This window comes from Agelaius tricolor, unplaced genomic scaffold, assembly GCF_023055355.1.
Source record: "Agelaius tricolor isolate 1412-34295 unplaced genomic scaffold, bAgeTri1.0.p SCAF_11, whole genome shotgun sequence".
Taxonomy (NCBI): Eukaryota; Metazoa; Chordata; class Aves; order Passeriformes; family Icteridae; genus Agelaius; species Agelaius tricolor.
This window is the reverse complement of record NW_027269271.1, coordinates 7704799-7724770: the sequence shown is the minus strand read 5'-3', so window position 1 is coordinate 7724770 and position 19972 is coordinate 7704799. Positions and strand designations below refer to the sequence as shown.

The 19972-nt window shown below is 43.8% G+C and overlaps 1 protein-coding gene across 1 annotated transcript in view; it reads left to right on the top strand.

The window, feature by feature from the left end:
* The first annotated feature begins 16263 nt into the window (after positions 1-16263).
* Positions 16264-19972, top strand: part of LAMC1 (laminin subunit gamma 1) — a 66189-nt gene continuing 62480 nt past the window's right edge. The window contains exon 1 of the mRNA XM_071435969.1: positions 16264-16780. Within this exon, the coding sequence (XP_071292070.1) occupies positions 16390-16780 (391 nt within the window). The 5' untranslated portion in view covers positions 16264-16389. The remainder of the gene's footprint in view (positions 16781-19972) is intronic.

Here is a 19972-nt window from a genome sequence, read left to right as displayed (position 1 = left end):
AGTCTTTGCTGCAGTGGTTTTCTAACCATGCCAGGCAGCACTAGGTTCTTTTGCAGCCAGCCTCCTGCATGCTGTGTGACCCTCCATGGTGAGTTGTTTGGGTGATCCAGATCATACAGGAGCATGGAATACCTTTTCCAAGACTGCTGTGATGCTGCTGGTCTCTGCAGAGCCTGGAGTAATCTCAGAAGCATGAATTGCTGCCTTCATCCAGGACAGTGTTCACTATTCCCAAACAGGCTTCATTCCTCCACATCCATGTGGAAGAGGACAGTTCTGCAATGGGAACACATTGGATTCCAGACACTGAAGCTCAGCTGGCTGCCTGGTGCTCACAGAAGTGTATTGACACAGAGGGGGTAAAAAGCCTTCCAGCCCTGTTCTGTTGCCAAGTCTGACAAAATTAACCTCCCCACTAATGCCACTGCAGAAACAGTAATTATTTGTGCCTGCTGGGCTGTGGGAGATGGTGGTGGTTGTGACACAAGTCCAACATTTTTTGTGTTCTCATGAGGAGTTCTTAAAAACTAGGTAAGGGTGAAGCAGTGCTTCTTTAATCCAGCTCTGAATTATAAAGGATAGATATTAATGTCCAGATTTAATTTACTGTGGAGCATGTATTATCTCCTGCATGCTCTGCTGCAGTAAACCCCACACTTCCTTCTGCTGATGCAGACTTTTCTGTAGGTTGAAGAATGGAGGAATGAAGAATTGTCACTCCATGCCACCATTACAAAAACATAATGATTTTTCTTTTCCAGTTTGGGCACAGGAGCAACTTATGGGGGAGTGAGTAGGGATGTACACTGGAAGATGTGCTATAGCATTAGGCACCTTCCCTTTGCACATTTGTAGTCACTGCATCCAGAAAAAACTGCTTTCCTTGGCTTGCCCTTCAGACATGGTGTTCTCAGTCATGTTACTAGCACCAAACTGGAAGCATGAAGCAGAAGTCCAGTGGTTTTAAAGATAACTCTATTTTAGTATTACACAAGTCTGGACTATGATCTAGTATCTGTTAAAGCTTTCTAATTTCTTCTGGCTGTTACTGGTCAGCATTTTAAACAGGAGGCAAGAGATGGGTGCAAGGTGAGGAAGTAGAATTGGGATACCAAGGGTTGTCAAGTATATGTACAATATTCTACAATACTAGCAAAACATGGTTTTACTGGGGTATTTGATGTTAAAGGAGTGAACTTGATCTTTTTCTAGTATATTTACAGAATTGTTTCTAATTTGTAACTGTAAAGCTCTTAGTTACTTTTACTTGGAAGAAAATATTTAATAATGTTACCATTAATACCCTACTGGTTGTGCTGGGAGGTCTTGCTAATTCTGGCACTCATGCAGTGATTAATTTTGTAGCTCCCCAAGACATCTGTGCATCTTGGGTACAGCTCCCCACCACAGCCCTGTTCATTCCCATAAAGATCTAATTTGTGTGATCCTTGGGGTGTCCTGTGCAAGGCCAGGAATTTGGCTCAGTGATCATTGTGGGTTCCTTCCAGCTCAGGATACTCTATGATTCTAATTTCATGTTGCTTTCAAGAACTGGCAAAAAAGTTAATGAGCTCTTAAGGGAACAGCTGGGTGTTGAAAAAAGTGGAAGTGTGTCTGGGAGCTCTGCCACAGGTTGTGAAGAGAGAAGGAGCCATGGACTTTTTAGCATCTACAAATGACAAGTTATGGTTTTATGTATGTGCTTAGTGCTTTACATATTAAGGAGCACTGAACATGAAAGTACTGCTTAACAACATTCAGTCTGGTTTTTAATATCTAATCCATCATGGCCAGTTAAGTGGGGAAGCAATAATCCTTGCCTCCACTTGATGAATGGCACAGTCCAAACAAGGATTGACATGCTAATGAGGAGCTTAAGCAGCCGGGATCCAGAAAACCCAAAATTAACCTGAAATGACATGTACATTTTCCCAGTAAAGACAGAGCCAACAGTGACTTTACTGTGTGTGGATCTGTGCTTTGCTTCAAAAAGCCAGAGTGTCAGAGCACTCATGGGTCTTGAGCAGCATAGTGAATTACTGAAATTCAAGAAGAAAGAACTGCCTGAATTACAGTGCCATCAACTGCTCTCTGCTGCACCCACCTGAGGCACCTTGGGTTTGTATATCACATATATCAAATATTTTTGGCTTTTGATATCACAGAGTTCTTATAAGAGGATTTGGAAACAATAATGATTTCTTCTGTTTTCCAGTTCCAAGTGGAAAAGGAGAAAAGCAATGTTAACAATAGCCTCAACCATAATTCTGAAGGATAACACTTGACAGTTACTAGAATTTTTATCTTGAAAATTAGGATTGCAACTCACTAACTGATCTAATTTTTCTGCCTCCAAATCAAAAGAGTGAGGAGTGCCAGTCAGAGGAAAGCTAATGTCACAAGGTACAACTTGACCAAGGTGGGTGGCTTAGCATGAAAGATCATGAGGCTTTATTTAAGTCTGAAAGCCATATGTTTGAGATGACCCCTCTAAAGCTGGAGCTGCTCTGCTCACCTGCAGCTTTGCTGGGAAAAGTTCTGGAAATGGCTGCCTGGAAGCAGTTTGTCAGTTCGAATATTGTCTATCATAAACAGATTATTTGTTATATAATCTATGATCCTAATTTCATGTTGCTTTCAATAACTGGTAAAAAAGTTAATGTTAGTTAATATGATTTGATGTTAACGTTAGTATCTGTTATTTGAAACATATTTGTCACTGAATTCCTGTTCCCTGTAGTCCAGCAGCAGTATTTTTTGCCTAGGCAGTAGCTAACAAACTCTCCTCTGCTGTTTATTTTCTCACTGAAAGTTTTTAATCCCATAAAAAGCCCTGGGGAGCTTAACAGTTCTCTATCATTTGCTGAGAACTATTAATCAGGACTGTGTTGAGCTATGGTTCATAAAGGTAAATTAGAAAAGAACCTAATAGCAAGGCCCAATAATAATGTGTTTAGTTAACAGGGATAAGTTTACAGCCTCACCTTCCTCTGGGAAAATGACCTCATGGTCTCCACTGTACCACTTAATAAAGCCACATTCAAATTATGTTGCAGAAGTGGAGGCTCTGTAGGAAAATCTTTCACCTCACAGAGTTGAGCACCACTTCCTACATTTGAGCAACTAAAAAAAAAAAAGTCAAGTTTCCAATTTAAGAGCAATCTATAAATCTGCCCCACCCTGTTTCCTGCAGTCAGTTCCTTTTGCAAAGAGGTTTTAGATATCAGGACTGTATTATAGAATTCCAAGTTTTCCTCCTGCCATCTGCAAAGAGATGTTCAGAAAGACTATACTGGAAAATACATGGAGAACTGTTTTTTTTTCCCACAACTACTGGTTTCATGCACATCTCAACTCCTAACCTATAGTCAGTGCCTGATGTGTATTTCCTCACTTTCCCTCTTACTTTCTACTAAAGGAATTAACAGTCATCTGGATGTTTTGGGAGAAATGGGAGTAAGAGTTGTCCCAGCTGCATCAGTGCATTTTCCAAAGAAGGCAAGTGGAGGAAATCTCCATTATGGTGAGCAGAAAGAATAATAATATCTATATATAAAGTTATGTGGCTCTATTGCTATAATGATGGCCCAAAATTCCTACCTATGGATGGAGAACAGAAAGTCAAAGTTCCAGTCATAAATCATTGAATCACAGAGTGGTTTAGATTGGAAGGGACCTTAAAGATCATTCCATTCCACCCCCCTTCCATGACCAGCAGAGAAAAGTTGCACACAAAATAAGCAAAACTCTCTTAAAGAGAAGAATTTGAGCTCCAGTCACATTATTAGCTGTTCCAAGGCATGTCCCAAATACATCCCTGCAGAGATAAAGCTGAAGGAAGTGAGAACCTCTGAGCTCTCTGCAAAGCCCATTGTGGAAGCAGAAGGAAAGGCCTACTAAACTCATAATACAAAAATGAGGCACAGCAATGGGAACTGCCTTGTTTTGCTCTTAGGAGAAGCCAAATGAGAAGTTTTCTAGTACATCCCTGAATGTGAGACAACTTTAGATTTCTAGATATTCATAATCTCCTGGAATGCTCCCGTGCTTATAAACAAAGAAACCCAAAAGCCCCAGGGCTTGCATGGATTTATGCAGGAAAGGCAGAATGTGTATTTTCAGACAAAAGTTTTCAAGTGTTTCAGGTCTTGAGACCCATCTCAAACAGAATAACCAGTCTTCCACTGGACAGAACAACCCCAAATTAATGAACTAAATTTTGCTGATTCTCTAGTTTGTAATGTGAACCTCACAGAGCCAGGAGAGAGCTTTGAATCACTGACTCTCATGCAAACAACTTACACATCCAAGCTGCTTGGATGGCTGGGAGAGCAGATGAGCAGCAGTGCAGGTGTTTACTCTGTGACCTTTTACAGCTGCCATAAAATGGTTCATCCCCTCCCTTATGGCTAGTGCAGACATTTGCTTTGGCTAGTGGAGCTGGCAGGCTGCTCACAGGAAGCTCAGCAATGCTTCAGGAATGGAATTTGGCTTTGCTCATCCTTTGGGCGTGGCAGCAGTCTGCCACAAGAGGAGAGAGAAAGAAGAGGGGGTAAAAAATACCAATCCTGTGTCTGTGAGACCAGTTCTGTGCAGTCATGGGGGAGGGATGCTCCTGTATGAGCCCAGCAGCAGCACAGTGGCCCTGCTGTGCTGCTAAAGATGAGCAAGAGCAATGAAGTCAAGAGGGGCTAAGCCATGCTGACCAAAAACAACAGACCAAATATAGACATCAGTGGGTCAGCATCTTCATCTTGCACCAATCCTGCCCACAGAAGAGACCAACAGTGCCTTTTCAAGGGCTTGCTAAGGAACTTGAAACTTTCCCATGCCAGGAGAGGCACTGGAGAGACTGTCAGCCTCAGGAACATCTCTAATGCATCAATTATTGAAGATACCTTTGTTATATGAACAAAGACAACTTTGCTTCCAAAGACTTTTCCTTGTTTTCAATAGGAATGCCCATGGTAAGGGTTCACAAAGCATCTACACCAGGACATGGATAGCAGGTAAAAGTTGAATGTGCAACACACATTGATCTTGGTTTGATATAAATTAGGATAAATCATGCAGAAAGATATTTCTCTGCACATGCTAATGACTGCTAAGGATCATATACATCACCAGACAATGGGAGAATCAGAGCAAGTCTCTGTATCAGTTTGTCCCCAAAACACCAACACCTCTCCATTAAACAGGTGAGTAGAGGGTTCTGTGGGACCCTCTCCTGCTCTGCTATGAGGTTGTGCAATTTTTTAAGCTGGCTGTAACACATAACAAAGAGAGAAAAACAAAGCCAAACCCTGAGCAGAAACAGCTTACAAGTTGCAGGCTGCTGTCTGATAATCTTTATTCAAAGGGTGCAGCACCAATGAGCAGAACAAATCAACAGCTGAATGTAAAAGCATTTTCAGGTTTGCAGACTCTCAAGACCTTCAGATTAAGATTTCTTCTTCTCCCCTCTTTCAGGACAAAATCCAAGAATAATTTTTTTCAAAACTCAGAAGTTTTGTGTTTGTGTTCACAGTTGCATGCACTCAACAAAGTTTTAAAACAATTTAGTTGTTGTTTTTTTTTTAGTTTCCCAGAAAAACATGTCTGGGATTCAGACTGATTGTGTCACTTTAAGTGACTGTGAAGTCACTTTAAACTGTCACTTTAAATTTATCACTGGGACAAAGCCAATGTTACAACAACCTTTATCTCCCTGAATGGCTCTCAATCATGAGAGCCATCAGGATCCATGCCAATGTTGCCTACTTGATATTTTTGACCAAAAGGATGTTTTAAAACGTCCTGTCAGCTCTCGAGATAAATTGCCATAGCCTTAAAAACGCCATGCAGGGAGAATAGTAAAGCAACATGGAACAGTGCCTGTGGAATAACAAGAGCAAGGTGGGAAGAAGACACACAGCTGGGATGAGGATATTAAGGTCAGAGATTTCTGTACAGCCAAGATTATGATGATGGATATTTCTGTGTGAGCTCAACTGAGCCAGAAAAGTTTCTGAGCAATGTGACATTAACATTTCCAGGCATATGAAGAACCAAAGAGATGGACATAGCTGTATGATCTTGTGATTCAGTTCACAAAGCTACTTACATGAATGGTCTGTAATGTAAACCAAAAATCAGCATTTGTGGGAACAGCATCTTATCCTTCTGCAATTCTTTCCAAATAGAATACTTGCCCAGACTCAAAAATATTAAAAAATATGCATGAAAAAGAAAGGCTTCATCAGGTAGCCATAGTAACCAACATCTAGAAGTGGACAACAAAGAGCATTGAAGCTGTCCCAAATGCTGGTTTCTGCATTTACTTTTTAAGGGATGGGTCCTTTCCTCATTGCCCACAACTTCATCTATCCTAAGCTGTCTAAACAATGCAAGTAACTTGGCTTTTTCCCACATTATGTAACTTAATTTGCTTCCAGCTTCCATGGAGCCTTCACTTTTGGACTGAAGATCTCCAGTTTCAGCCTCTGTAAGGTGACCTTTAAACTGACTAGAGACTCTCCAGAAGAGAGCCATGGAGGAGAAGTTACTGTGAGCTTAATTACAGACTCAGGTCTGGTTTGTAAATGTCAATGAGCTTTGTCAGGAAAGCAAGTTTAGTAAAACCACATCTTCAGAAAGCATTCTCTGAAAAGGGCTTAAAAATAATTGTAAATAAATAAGGGAAGAAAAAGACCTGAATGCATAGTGGCTGCAAAGACATTTGTATAAAAACATTTCTATTATTTCTGTGTATCCTCATGAAAAGATTACTTCTAAATTGTACCCAAATCTCACATCCAGCATTTTTACACTGTTAAAAATTTGGAAAGAGTTCAAAGTGGTAACAAAGTATCTAAATTGGCAATCCCCACCACAGGATGCAAAGGGAGTAACACACTGGGAGAACATCTGCTATCCCAACTGTGACCTGGAAGGGAATGTGAGTGAGAGTACTTGGGTTAATATAAGAAAAATGCCAAATGTCTGCTGTATACTTCAAGGGACTAGCAAAGTCAAGTGTCATCTGTTTGTGCTGCATTGTTAATTCTGTTTTCTCTGTTGGGAAAGCAGATGTTGGTAAACTGGGACCTGGCCTGCTGGCTTCCAGTGAGGAAATGGTTGTTGTTGCCTCTTGTCCTGAGAAAGTAAATTTGTTAAAAATAGGGGTACCTGTATTTGTCCACAGGCGAGCTGGGGATGAAGTGAAAGTGAGTAACAGTTTTCCAGCCTGAATTTTACAGATTAACAAACCAGCAAAGTCTCCTGCTGCTTAGCTCCCTTGGACTTGAGGTGTCACATCCAGGAAGAGCAAAGAATGACTGGAAGACATGAGGTGGGGCAAAAAAAATAAAGAAAAGTGTAAATATTTTAATAGAATCCCAGAATGGTGTGAGTTGGAAAGGCCCTTCAAGCTCACCTTGTTCCACCCCCTGCCATGGGCAGGGACACCTTCTAGTAGACCAGCTTGCTCCAAGCCCATCCAGCATGGCCTTGGACACTTCCTAAATTTGGGTGAGCTGAAAAGAACTCTTGGTAATTACCTGGAAGCTTATGATGCTTTCAAGTACTGTGTGGGGAACTACATTTTGATTTGTGTAAATTAATTGGAAGGGAGCAACCCTGAGGGTGGTGCTGGCAAAATTCATTAAATCAAATTTACCTGTTGTGAGATCAACTTCATTGTAAGAACAAACATGGGTAGTTCAGCAAAATGAGGGAGAAGCTGAGTATTTCTGTGGATTTGTAAAGCCCTCAGACAAGGGTATAAAATTAATAACTATTGTTATGTGGTGGTGTCAGCTCAATCAATAACATTCAATATGGCAGCCTTCCCTGCTCATGGGCACACCCTGGGGAATTCCTTAATTTTAACTATAGGAAAATGCAGGACAAACACATATAAAGTTTCCAATATGATTTTGGAGCTTTGGGAGTTGCACCAAAGCATTGGTGGCAATGGTATTGTTCTATTACTGCATAAAGATGTTTATGTTCTGGAGCCTTTTTATTTTCTTAACCTTTGAAGTCAAACAGTTCAGGTGGCAAAAATTTGGTTGCCACAAACCACTGGCTGATGGGGAGGTGTGAAATGTGTTTTGAGAATGATTCAAGTCAAAAAGTAGTCCAACAAAAACTACATTCTAGGTTAAAAAAACACTGGGCAGTCACAGTGAGATGCTATTTTAAAGAGCATTCTGTGATTTAAAATAGTATCTAAATCTCCAATGATGAGTCAATGCTACTTGAAATACCTTTCACTGACAGGAATCTGAATCTTTGTGAGAAAACAGGAGCAGAAGAGATTGACAGTGTCATTCTAAAAAGATGTAGGTTCTCCTCTGCAACTTCCCTTGGTGTTTATTTAGAGTAAGTTAACTCTATCACAAACAATTACAATTCATTGTTTAATAAGTCAACATGCTAAATCTTGATTTTGCTTCTTCATGTGATTTTAAAATAATGGACTTATAACTGGAGGTAATTTACTGTATCAAAGATGAATGTTGCAGTTGATCTACTCCGAGAAATGCTTTTAATACAATAAATATACTGCTTTTAATATAATTAAACACATGATGTAAAATTTTTCCAGAGCTCCAAAATGGAAGAAATTAATAACAGTTCCAGAAGATACAGATTTCCTATTCTTTAAAGATCTGAGAAGTAAAGAACAGGATACAGGGTATAGAATTTCCCATCCCTTTAAAACCACTCAATTTTGCTGAACACTTGACTTTGTTCCCCTGATATTTCCATGAACTGAGTGTCAGGGATGAAAATGTGGGTAGTATGCTGAGGTTCCCAGAAAGCAAAATGCAGCCTACAGCTATAAAACCTGTGGTTTTTCTTGCCTACTGAGTAATAATAATAATTTTTAAATCTCCTCCTTAGGTAGTTTGCTAGTGGAACTTAAAAAAAAAAGATACTTTAGCAGGAAACAGTCTATTTATAAAGTATTTTATACATTTTCCCATTGTTTATGGTATGCAGTGATGAGTTTAAAAATATCATTTCCTTTCCAACAATCTTGATTTTCCTCTTTGCTTTGATGATCTGTAAGTAGTCGTGTGAGTGTTTACACAGCATTTTGCATACCTCAAACCAGCAGGAAAAATCCTCCTATTATTAAAGAAATTATGGGTACAGAAGGAAACAGGGATTCAGTGCCTCCCAATGAATGAGGTTCCAACACACTGCCTTATGGATCAGGATAAATTGTAAATTAAGTGCTTTCTTTTATTTTGCACATGGAATTTATATCAAAGCCACTGTAGATATTTCATGGTGACTCTGTTTGATCTGAATGGCAGTTTGACATGGGGATGGTATTGATGTTAAGAATAAGCTTTCAGTGTTCTTGCAAGCATCTACCTAAGGATGGCTGGGTTAGAAACCTCTAAAAATTGCAGTTTATATATGCTCTGTTGCTTTGCAAAGACTCTGTAGAGATAATAGCTATATTTTCAGAAGATTCTGTTCATTCCAAGTAATTTTTTTTTTCATTTTGGTTTTTGGCTACAGAGAACAGATTTTCCCTCAATGGCTTCTTTTGTCTATTTAGTCTTTGGTGGCAGGGGGGCTTTGAGTTCAGAGAATGTCTCTGCTGTCCTCTCAACTGGTAATTGTCTGACCATCAACAGAGCGATGCAGAGGAGGCATAGTGAGCTGGGGGTACCAAGCCTGGAACTGGGACATGCTGACAGACAGCCAAGGACATGGCTATGAGTCCCAAAAGCAGCCCTCTAGGTCAGATTCCTTGAAGCTGCTCACCCTTCACTGTATTCTTCCTGTCATGTCTCAGGGAAGCAGCTCTGCCATAAGTCTGTGTGGAAGCAGAGACAAATTGATGAGATCTGTGGGAGGGACAAGCAGCTGGCACAGATCAGTGATCTCCAGATCCCAAAGCTACATCTAGTGTTCCCAGCATCTAGGTGGGCATCCAGGTTTAACTCTTCTGGCAGAACAGAAATCAGACTGCAGCCTGCTTGTCAAGACAAACTATTTAGCAGGAGAAACAGGAGCTCTGCTGATTCAAAGTCTGTCATTGAAAAGACTGGGTTTCTCAATGGACTGTCAGAGAAACACAGGGTGGTTTCAGTTGGGAAAGAACTTTAAGGTCATCTAGTCCAACCCCCCTGCAGTGAGCAGGGACATTGTCCACTAGAGCCAGTGTTTCAGAGCCCTGTCCAGACTGACCTTGAATGTCTCCTTGAATGGCTCCTCTGTCAGATGAATGAGCTGACCTTGGCTAAGAGTCATTAATCATGAGAGTCCAAAGGCTAAGAGAGACCTTAGGCTAAGAGCATAAAGTATACAAGGCATTACAGGGTTTTTACAGGAAAAATAAAGATCTAAAAGAAGATGGAGTATATCAGAGACTGCTTTTTTTCAAAAACTTTTGTTTTTGAAAAGCAAAGGAAAGTTCATGAAAACTACACTTAACATCAGACTGCAAAGGCAGGCTCTTGTAATGAGGGAGACACCTGAACCAAGGTTGCTCTCAAGGGCCATCATATATGAAGAAACGAAGGGTTTTACAAATGATAGAACATCACAATTCACTGGTAATGAAATTATAGTCATGGCAAGACTGATTGGCAGATGATGCCATGAAAAGACAGGCTCTGACCATAAAGAACTGACTGGGAGTTGGGATTCCAAGTCAAGCTTGGGAATTCTGCTGGAAAGCCAGGAAGGTGTTAAACAACTTCATTGTGGTCATGCACCCTGCATGGTGAGATTCCCATGACTACCTCCAATACACACACACTACTTTCTGGGATGCATTTTATCAGGCTTGGGAGATAGCTTCACTGAGAATGTTTTGGTGTAGTGTAAACAGGCCCAGCTCATGCATTCGAAGGATTTGTGTAGCCATGCAAGTTGGTGAAGAACAGGACTCAGGCATTATCCAAATGGATTAGGGTAAATGAGTCCTGCTCTTTACAAAGCAAACTTCATTAGCATGTTGGAAACCTAAATATTGCTGGAATTTTTTGATGGCAGAGAATCCATCAGCAGACCCTGCAGTGTAAGGATGATGGTGGCTAAATTCTCAGAGAATTTATTGTTTCTATACTGTAAATTTAATACCATACAGAAATAAATCAATTCCCCTGGTGCACTTTCGTCCATGCAGTGCTGGTGTACTGTCTGAGAATGGAGTGAGAAGGGAAGGGAAAAAATGCTGAGGAACAGCTCTTCTCCAAGAGATCCATTGGGTGTTTCAAGGCTGAACACACCTCTCCATGCATGTCCCTTTCTCCATGGGAAAGGTGTGGGACAGGCAAGGGGAGAGCTCAAGAAGGGATGGCAGTATAGTTTGGGTTGGCTCCTGATGTTGCTGCCACGGTCTAACATAGACTGCAGGATGTGTTTGTTAAATTCCACACAGGGGTACACGGCAGAATAAAAGCAGGGAGTAAAGATAAAATATACAAATCTTATCTGCTAGGAGTCAAAGATTACAAACCCAATATATATACATGAAAATAGTTAAAAGGATAGGCTGTGTTTGGATCCACAATAGGAAGATGGAAAGCTGCACAGGCTTTCATGTTTTATTTTTGTTTTAGCACATTTTTCTCCAACATTATCAGTATTAAGAAGAAAAAATGAGGCTACATTCCAGACCCACTTGAGAAAAGAGATAAAATTATCCATTTACATCTTTCATTTCTCCAGGGTGTGCAGAAACTTGTAAAGAAGCAGCTTACCTCACATGAACAGATTGAGAGATATATTTTTATTCACCTTCACAGCAACTACCCACAATTGCTGTACAAGATTATTTAGGACATTCTGCAAAAGAGTGATGAAGAAAGTCAAACCTAAATAAACCATTTTATGAAACACCTTCTGCTTTCATGGCTAATAGCTCTGGTTTTCAGTTCTATTAATAAGATTAACTTTCTGCTTCTATAAAATCATGATGAGATATGGATATTTAGTAACTAGTATGGTTATCTGACTTACTCTGTATTTGTACTGATTGTGACTACCTCACGCCATTTACCAAAAAATTTCACATTCCTTTCACACCTGTCCTTGATTGTGGAAGAATTTCTCCTGAGCAGGATGGCTTTAAGCCCTACTTTAATATAAAATTGCCTATCTCATACATTGTGACATCAACCCTGTGCTGTGTTAGTCCCCAGTGCACTACTGGAGACTGCAGAGGGATTTCTTTTTGCATCCACCTGTAAGAGCAACTGAATTGTCACCCAGCCTTTCTGAGTTTTGAGTCATCCTCACCAACTCTTTGGTGAATCTGCTGACTCACTTGCTATCTTTTAAGTATTTTTGGCAGTTAGGTGGCCAGGGGGTGGATGTCTGCTGTGATTACTGTTGTTTTTATTGGATCTGCTGAGAAAAGTGCTGGGGCCAGCGGGAAGCCCCCTGCATGACAGAGAGCAAGGCAGGAAGCTGCTGGAAACTTCTTCTCTTGCCCAAATTAGGATAAGTGACATTTCCTAAACTTGCTTGGGTGGCTCCTCCACTGGCTGATGACTCTTTGAGGCTGATGGTGAGCATGGGGCTTTTCTGTCCTTCAGTTTTTAGTGTAAACTGACATCTGCTGGTAATGAAATGTTGGGGTGGACAACAGTTTTAATTTGGGGATCCTAAAACTATCTACTTGCTTTTATTAGCAAAAGCAGGGTTTTTTTCTCTGTGGGCATTACTTTTATCTGTTTTAATAATTGACAGGCATGGAGCAACCAAGGGCTGCTATCACAGTCTGAAATTCCTGAGTTTTTCCTTCTTTCCTTAGCCTTTTCCTTTCCTATACACACTCATGTTGTCCTTCAATAAATGCTGATGCTAAATCAGTATGGGAAGAGTGAAAATTGAGTGCTGCCCTGTGACTCTTGTGAAAAACATTCTGGACCTCCTAAGCCCCAAATGGGTCAAATACCTTGGTGCATAGGTGTGCTAACATTTGTTTTGAGCTCCTGTCAAAGAACAGAGGCCAACAGTGCTCCTAATTAATTTATTTCAACTTGCTTGTGGGCACACATAACACTGTTGCATTTTTTTTTTAATCAAAAGGAAAGAAAACACTGATTTTCTTTTTCTCCTTTTTTTTTTTTTTTTTCCTGAAAGGGGTCTATTCTAAGAGAGAGACTGCCAGCCTTGAAAGTTCTGGCCATCTGACAGAATTTCCTGTAGGAGTTGCCTTTATAAAAGCCGTTTCCTATCAGGTTTTTATGTTGCTTTTCCTTTTTTGCAATTCTCCTCTTTGTTCTTAGTCTCTCCCCACTTTTTCTCAATCATTTAACCCGCTATGTATATGTCAAAAAAGAACTGAAATAAGAACATATCCATTTAGACAGCTAACTTACAGTAGCAATTAACTTACAGTCAATATGTGTGTCTGAGCCCAGTACAGCCATGAACCTTATCCACAGATACTCTCATTTTACAGCTGGTTAACTGTAGATGTCCATCCTATCAAATAGGATGTCACTTCCTTCCAGGCCATTTCTGCCACACAGGATGACTCACTCTGCATCAGGGGTGTTGCCAGCTGTAACAATTTATTTACCAATGTATTTTTAATATTATTCACCCTGTAAGCATTGTAAAGTCACAGAAGTTCTCTAGGTTCTGTGCTTTTAAGGCACAGTTATTTTACACAAGGATGCTTTTTTTCTCTGTTGGGAAAAAATGGGTTTAAGGGAATATGTCACAATGCTTTGATAGATTATTTCAGTAGGCAAAAAAGGAAAAGGAAAGCACAAATCATGTTTTCACGGGGATAGGAGATTTAGTTCTGGTTTCAGTTTAATGACTGTAGGTTTACTGAATGAAATAAAACTGCATCACTTGATCTGTCAGGGTGTTTTAAAGTGAAATTACATTAAGAGTACAAACTGGATTTTGATGGCAAATAGTAAATATCAGTAAATATCTCTGTCAGGATTTATTACAATGAGTACCATTAAAATGTCAGGGAGGACTTTAAATAAACTGTGGAGCATGGTCCTACATAGGTGCTTTAAAATGTTGGAAACTGAATAGTTAAAAAACCCAAGTAAGTTATTTGGTTTAGGTACTAAGACTGACTATCTCTAAACCCAAGAATGTTGTGTGAAGTTGAATTTTTTCCATTATCCATGGGAACATTCTGCATATGGACAGATGATCTCATGGCATCGCTGATAGGGATTTGTGGCAACACCCTTTGATCCTGCTTGGGGTCCCTGCCCCCTTCTCACCTCTATCCTAATCCTTCCCTTCTTCACATCGAGTTTCCATGTGCCTTCCTTTTTGCCTGTCCTGCTGTGGGCACTCTCAGCTGCAGGCACCAGCCAGGCTGCTGCTGAACCTGAGCAGCTCCATCAGCACCTTGTTTTCAGAGCTTCTGCCCTGATGGCATCAGCTCAGCACTGCTTTCACAACAGAGGGCTTGTTTTCAGAAAAGGAGGAAAAGTGGGGGAAGCAGCGGAAATCCAACTTTCCACTGGGGATGTGTCATCCCAGCCTGAACAATAGCGAGGCCGCGGTGACTCTGTGCCGCTCTATGTCCCTTCTGCTGCTGCTGGGGGTGCTGGGGGAGCCCCCAGCACAGACATTCTCACTGTGGCTCTGTGGGGAGGCAGAAGAGGAATCACCCCACTGATGTGTAATAACAGCCACACATGTAAAAACAACTCCCAGCAGCAGGATAATTTCCAGGCATGCTGACCAGTATGTGCTGTGCAGACCTTGTGAACAGTCCGGCTCAGGCTCTTAATGCAAGGACTTCTGTAGGATACATCTGTTTATTTTACAACAACAATGTGCATTTTTTCCCAGAACAGACTGTATTTTTTCAGTTCTTTCAGCCACAGGCTGCATTCAGGCTTTCTCGGGATATAACCAAGTTTACAAGGCCTTTCCTTGACTCCCCTATCAATTTTTTCTCAAGGAGTAGTTTCCTGTTTACTGAGAAGGCTTCTGGAGGCACTTTCTTCTGTAAAAGCAGTTTTATAGATTCACAGAATGCCTTGGGTTGGAAGAGACCTTTTAAGGGTCATCAAGTCTAACTTCCTGCCGTGGGCAGAGACATTTTGGCTTTACAGGATTTCTGGATTTTACACAATCTTTACACAATTCCTCAGCCTGAAAAGTTGTGGGGAGATCTTAGGATAGCTAAAAACCGTAATGCAGTCTATGGCCGGGTCTGGCAGAGCTGATGCCTCTAAGCAACAGAGAGATCTGGGTTATGGTAGGGAAATAACCAAAAGTTAATTAAAAATTACAGTAGCTGAGGTGGGTCCCCTCAGATCTGCTTAGGATCATGTCCTTGGATGGCATAAACCATCCAGGTTTGGCATCGCTTAGCTGGCAACCAACAACCAGTTTTCTCCCATTTCTCAAGAAACTTTTTTTTTCCCCTATGAAAAGCATTTAAATGAAAAAAAGGACCTGGTGGTGGTGTTTGACATCTGGCTGAACATGACAGTGTGTGCGTAGATGGGCAAGAGGGCCAGTGGCACCTGGAATCAGAAATAGTGAGACCAGCAGAAGCAGGGAAGTGATTCCTCCCCTACACCCGGCACTGCTGAGGTACCTTGAGAGCTGTGTCCAGTTTTGGCCCCCTCAATTTAGGAAGGACATTGAGGGGCTGCAGCGTGTCCAGAGAAGGGAACAGAGCTGGGGAAGGGGCTGGAGCACCAGGGGCAGCTGAGGGAGCTGGGAAAGGGGCTCAGCCTGGAGCAAAGGAGGCTCAGGGGGGACCTTCTGGCTCTGCACAACTCCTGACAGGAGGGGACAGCCGGGGGGATTGGCGTTTTGTCCCAGTAAACAAGTGACAGGACAAGGGGACATAGTCCTACGCCGAGCAGGGGAGGTTCGGGTTGAACATTGGGAAGAATTTCTTCATAGAAAGGGTGTTAGACAGTGGAAGGGGCTGCTGAGTCTCCGTCCCTGGAGGTGTCCAAGGAACGACTGGACGCGGCATTCAGGGCTCTGGTCTGGTTGACAAGGCAGGGATCGGGGAAAGGTTGCACTCGATGATCCTGGAGGTCTTTTCCAACCTGAGTGATTCAGTGATTATGTAAAAGGCGCAGTTTTGCGGGGTGTGCCGGTGCGGGGGCGCTGACAGGCCCGGCGCTCTGCCGCGGTCACTCTCGGATCCGCGGTGAGGGCGAGGGCAAGAGCTGCCCATGCTGTGGGAGCGGGCCCACAGCCGCCATCGCCGCTTTAAGCCGGCGCATTCCGCGAGGCGGGGGCAGCTCCAGCCCGGCTACGCTGCGGGACTCCGCTCCCGGCCTGCTCCGCGCCCGCCCCGCCTCGCCTCGCCTCGCCTCGCCCCGCCGGGCCTCGCCCGTCTCAGCCCGCGGCCGGCGCGGAGCGGTGGCACCCGGCGAGCGAGCGACCCTCCTCCGTGCCCCCCGCAGCCCCGCCATGGGAGGCGGCGGCGAGCGCTGGGCGCTGTGGCTCTGGGTGCTGTGGCTGTGGGCGCCCGCGCGGTGCGGCGCTGCCATGGACGAGTGCGCGGAGGAGCGGAGCGGGCGGGCGCAGCGCTGCATGCCCGAGTTCGTGAACGCGGCGTTCAACGCTACGGTGCTGGCCACGCACACGTGCGGGACGCCGGCCGAGGAGTACTGCGTGCAGACCGGGGTCACCGGCGTCACCCAGTCCTGCCACCTCTGCGACGCCGCCCAGCCGCACCTGAGCCATGGCGCCGCCTTCCTCACCGACTACAACAGCCCGGCCGACGCGACCTGGTGGCAGAGCCGCACCATGCTGGCCGGCGTGCAGCACCCCACCGCCGTCAACCTCACCCTGCACCTCGGTAAGGACGGCAGCGGGCAGGGGGCGAGGAGTTAGCCTGGGCTCCAGCGCAGGCTGGGCTGAGCTGCTGGAGGGCAGCTCTGCGAAGAAAAGCTGGGAGTCCTGGTGGACAAGGAGGTGTCCACGAGCATGCCCTGAGCGCGGTGGTGTCCCCGGGTGTGTTAGGACCAGCATAGTCAGCTCTTCCAGGGCTGATCCTGCCCCTGTCCTCAGGCCTAGGGAGGCACATCGGGAATGCTGTGTCCAGGTCTGGGCTCCTTAGGATCTGGAGCTCCTGAAGCAGGTCTAGCAGAGGCTGTGGAGATGATGGAGAGATTCGAGCGTCGCTCTCACGAGGTGGGAGTGTTCAGCTTAGAGAGGAGATGGCTGAGAGGAGCCCTGTCTGTCCCTGCCTGCAGGGAGGGCTCAGAGCGAGGACCAGGCTCTGCTCCCTGGGGCCCAGCAATGGGACAAGGGACCATGGGCAGAAATGGATGCCCAAGAAGTTCCACCATGACCAAGAACTTCTTTCCTGTGCAGTGACTGAGCACTGGAACAGAGACCAGAGAGGCTGTGGAGTCTCTCACTTGGAGGTATTCCAGACCTGTCAGGACACAATCCTGTGCCATGTGCTCTGGAATGACCCTGCTTGAGCAGAGAGGGGGGACCCAGTGACCCACTGTGATCCCTTCCAACCTGCCCTATTCTGTGATTCTGAGCTGAAAGGTCACCTGCACAATGGGCATTGCTGGGGCCATCCCTGGGTGAGTGCCAATAACCAGGCCCTGGGTGGTCCAGTGTTCAGGGGCTGTCATTGAATCCCCGCTCTGCAGGTCCTCAGCAATGCTCACCAGGTGTAAATCAATGCTGCCTGCACCCCATGGTTGTGGTGGGATGTCCTCAGCCAGGGGTCTGGCCCTGTGCTGGTTCTTCACCCCTTAGCTGCTAGTGCTTGGTAAACTTGATTTTCAGCATTCTCCAGTGAATATTGCAGGGGTTGCTCCATGCAGTCTGCACTGGAGGTGCTGTTGGTTTGTGAGAGAAGAGGCTGCACTGTCAGAGGCACCTGGAAGTGGAGCAGGTTGCAGTGATCATGTCCCACCCCATGCACCAGGGATCATAGAGCCATTTAGGCTGGAAAAATAGCAGAAAGAAATTGTTCCCTGTGAGGGTGGTGAGGTACTGGCACAGAGAAGCTGTGGATGCCCCGTCCCTGGAAGTATCCTAGGCCAGGTTGGACAGGTCTTGGAGCAACGTGGTTTAATGCAAGTGTCCCAGCCCATGGCAGGGAGTGGAACAAGATGAGCCTAAAGTCCTTCCAACTCAAGCCATTCTGTGATTCTGTGAAAAGACCTTTAAGACCAAGTCCAACTGGTAACCCAATGCAGCCGAGCTCAGGATTGGATCATGGAGTTTTCCAGACAACAAGCTTTGGATGCCGGTGGGAGACGTGTGTTTGAAAAGTGGCAGGCACTGTGGGAAATCGCGTGTGCAAGGGCTCATCTGCTGTGTATCCTCTTACCCCCCGGGGCAGCGTTGTCCTTTAATTGCTGGGTGGGTTAGGCGTGTCCACAGCCAGCGTTGCTGCTGAACTGTAACAGCCAGTCAAAAAAAGAAGGTGAATTTTCTGATTGGTTGTCAGTTCCAGAGATTTCTTTGGGATAAAGTATTTTAGCCTTCACTTTGGTTTGTGGACAAGCTTTTCTTTTCTGTTCATTCAGTTATTCAAGCTGTCATGACATGGAGGAAGGGTAATCATTTAAGAACTGGAAGACAAAACAGCTGAGAGAAAGTTGAAACCACAGCTTATATCCTCTTGTCATTAAATCAAATAAATATTAAAGAAAGCCCCACTGCAGCCATTCACAGCTTCTAATCAAGAGCAGCTGTTGAGCATTAAGTTTAGTATCAATAACAGTCTAATTCAGGGGAAAAATGGTGTTAGGGCTTGGAGAGCTGGGTCTTGTGAGAGCTCTCACCTGCATTGGTGAGATGTAGTTGATGGCACCGAGTCCTGTACCAGGGTCACCTGATGAGCACATCCATGTGCCCCAGAAGTGTTTCCTTCTGTTTGGAGCTTCAACATAAATATACCACATAAGCATATCTAATAGTCCCTCTTTAATTTCTTTTCTTTGTACATTAGAAATTTTTTTTTCAAAAGTCCTGTAAAGCAAAGATTTGATTTCAACTTCTTTCTTAATAACAGTCATTGTAATTCTCATTATCAAGGCAAGACTTACAGACCCATCTGTATTACTGCTGTGCTTGGTTTTGTGTATCCATGTGTATATGGTTATTCTTTGAAAAACAGTACTGGGAGCAGTGTGCTGTGTCCTGGGCTTTGAAGAAATGCACACATTTTGCTGAAAACATCTGCATCTTCAAAATACTGTAGCACTGCAGCACTTTCACTTGTGTTCCAGGTTAGTTTGCAGGCTCTTGGAGCTTTGGGAATTTGCTTTGCCATGTTTTTTGAGTAGAGTACAACTTTAAAGCAGAAGCTGCCTGACCGACTTTGATGTATTTGAGTGGGCTTTTTGGTCTGATTTTTCCTAGTTAGGTTTTTGGGTGGGATATTTTTAGTATAATGCCCTTTTAGAATCAGGAGCTTGTTGTGGGCATGGTAGTGGTGAAGTTGGTTTTAAGATGACAACAACAAAGCATTTATCTCTCTGCACATGTGCTGTGTGATTCTCTGCGTTGCTGAGTTCGTGGCAGGTTGAAGAGCTGTTGAGTACTGACAGTGCCTTCTTAGCCTGAAATGCCCCAAACTTCTCTGCAGCACTGCTCTTCCCTACTTTTGTGAGGTCTTAAAACCATCTTTGTTTGAGTGAGCTGCTGGGTGCTGCTTTTGGGTTCTGTGTGCCCGCAGGCACTATGGTCTGTGGGACACTTACTTATTGACATCACTAAGAGAAAGAGGCAAGGAGCTTGACAAGTATTTATGCTCTGGGTAGGACATAAAGGCATTCTGGGACACAAAGCCCTTTCATGCAGTTAGTTCTGCCTGGTCTTTGAGGATTAAGCTCTGTGCTCATATCCTTATTTGATGTTGCAATTGCCTTCATTTCTGAAAGCGTTGGTGTCCTGAATGGTTAATGCTGTTTTGCACCTGGTCTGGACCAGCTGCATTGACTCTGGGTTTCATGTACATGCTGCCCTGTGCTGAGTTTTTTGGCAGTTTGAGATGTCTTGATTAACATCCAGCGAT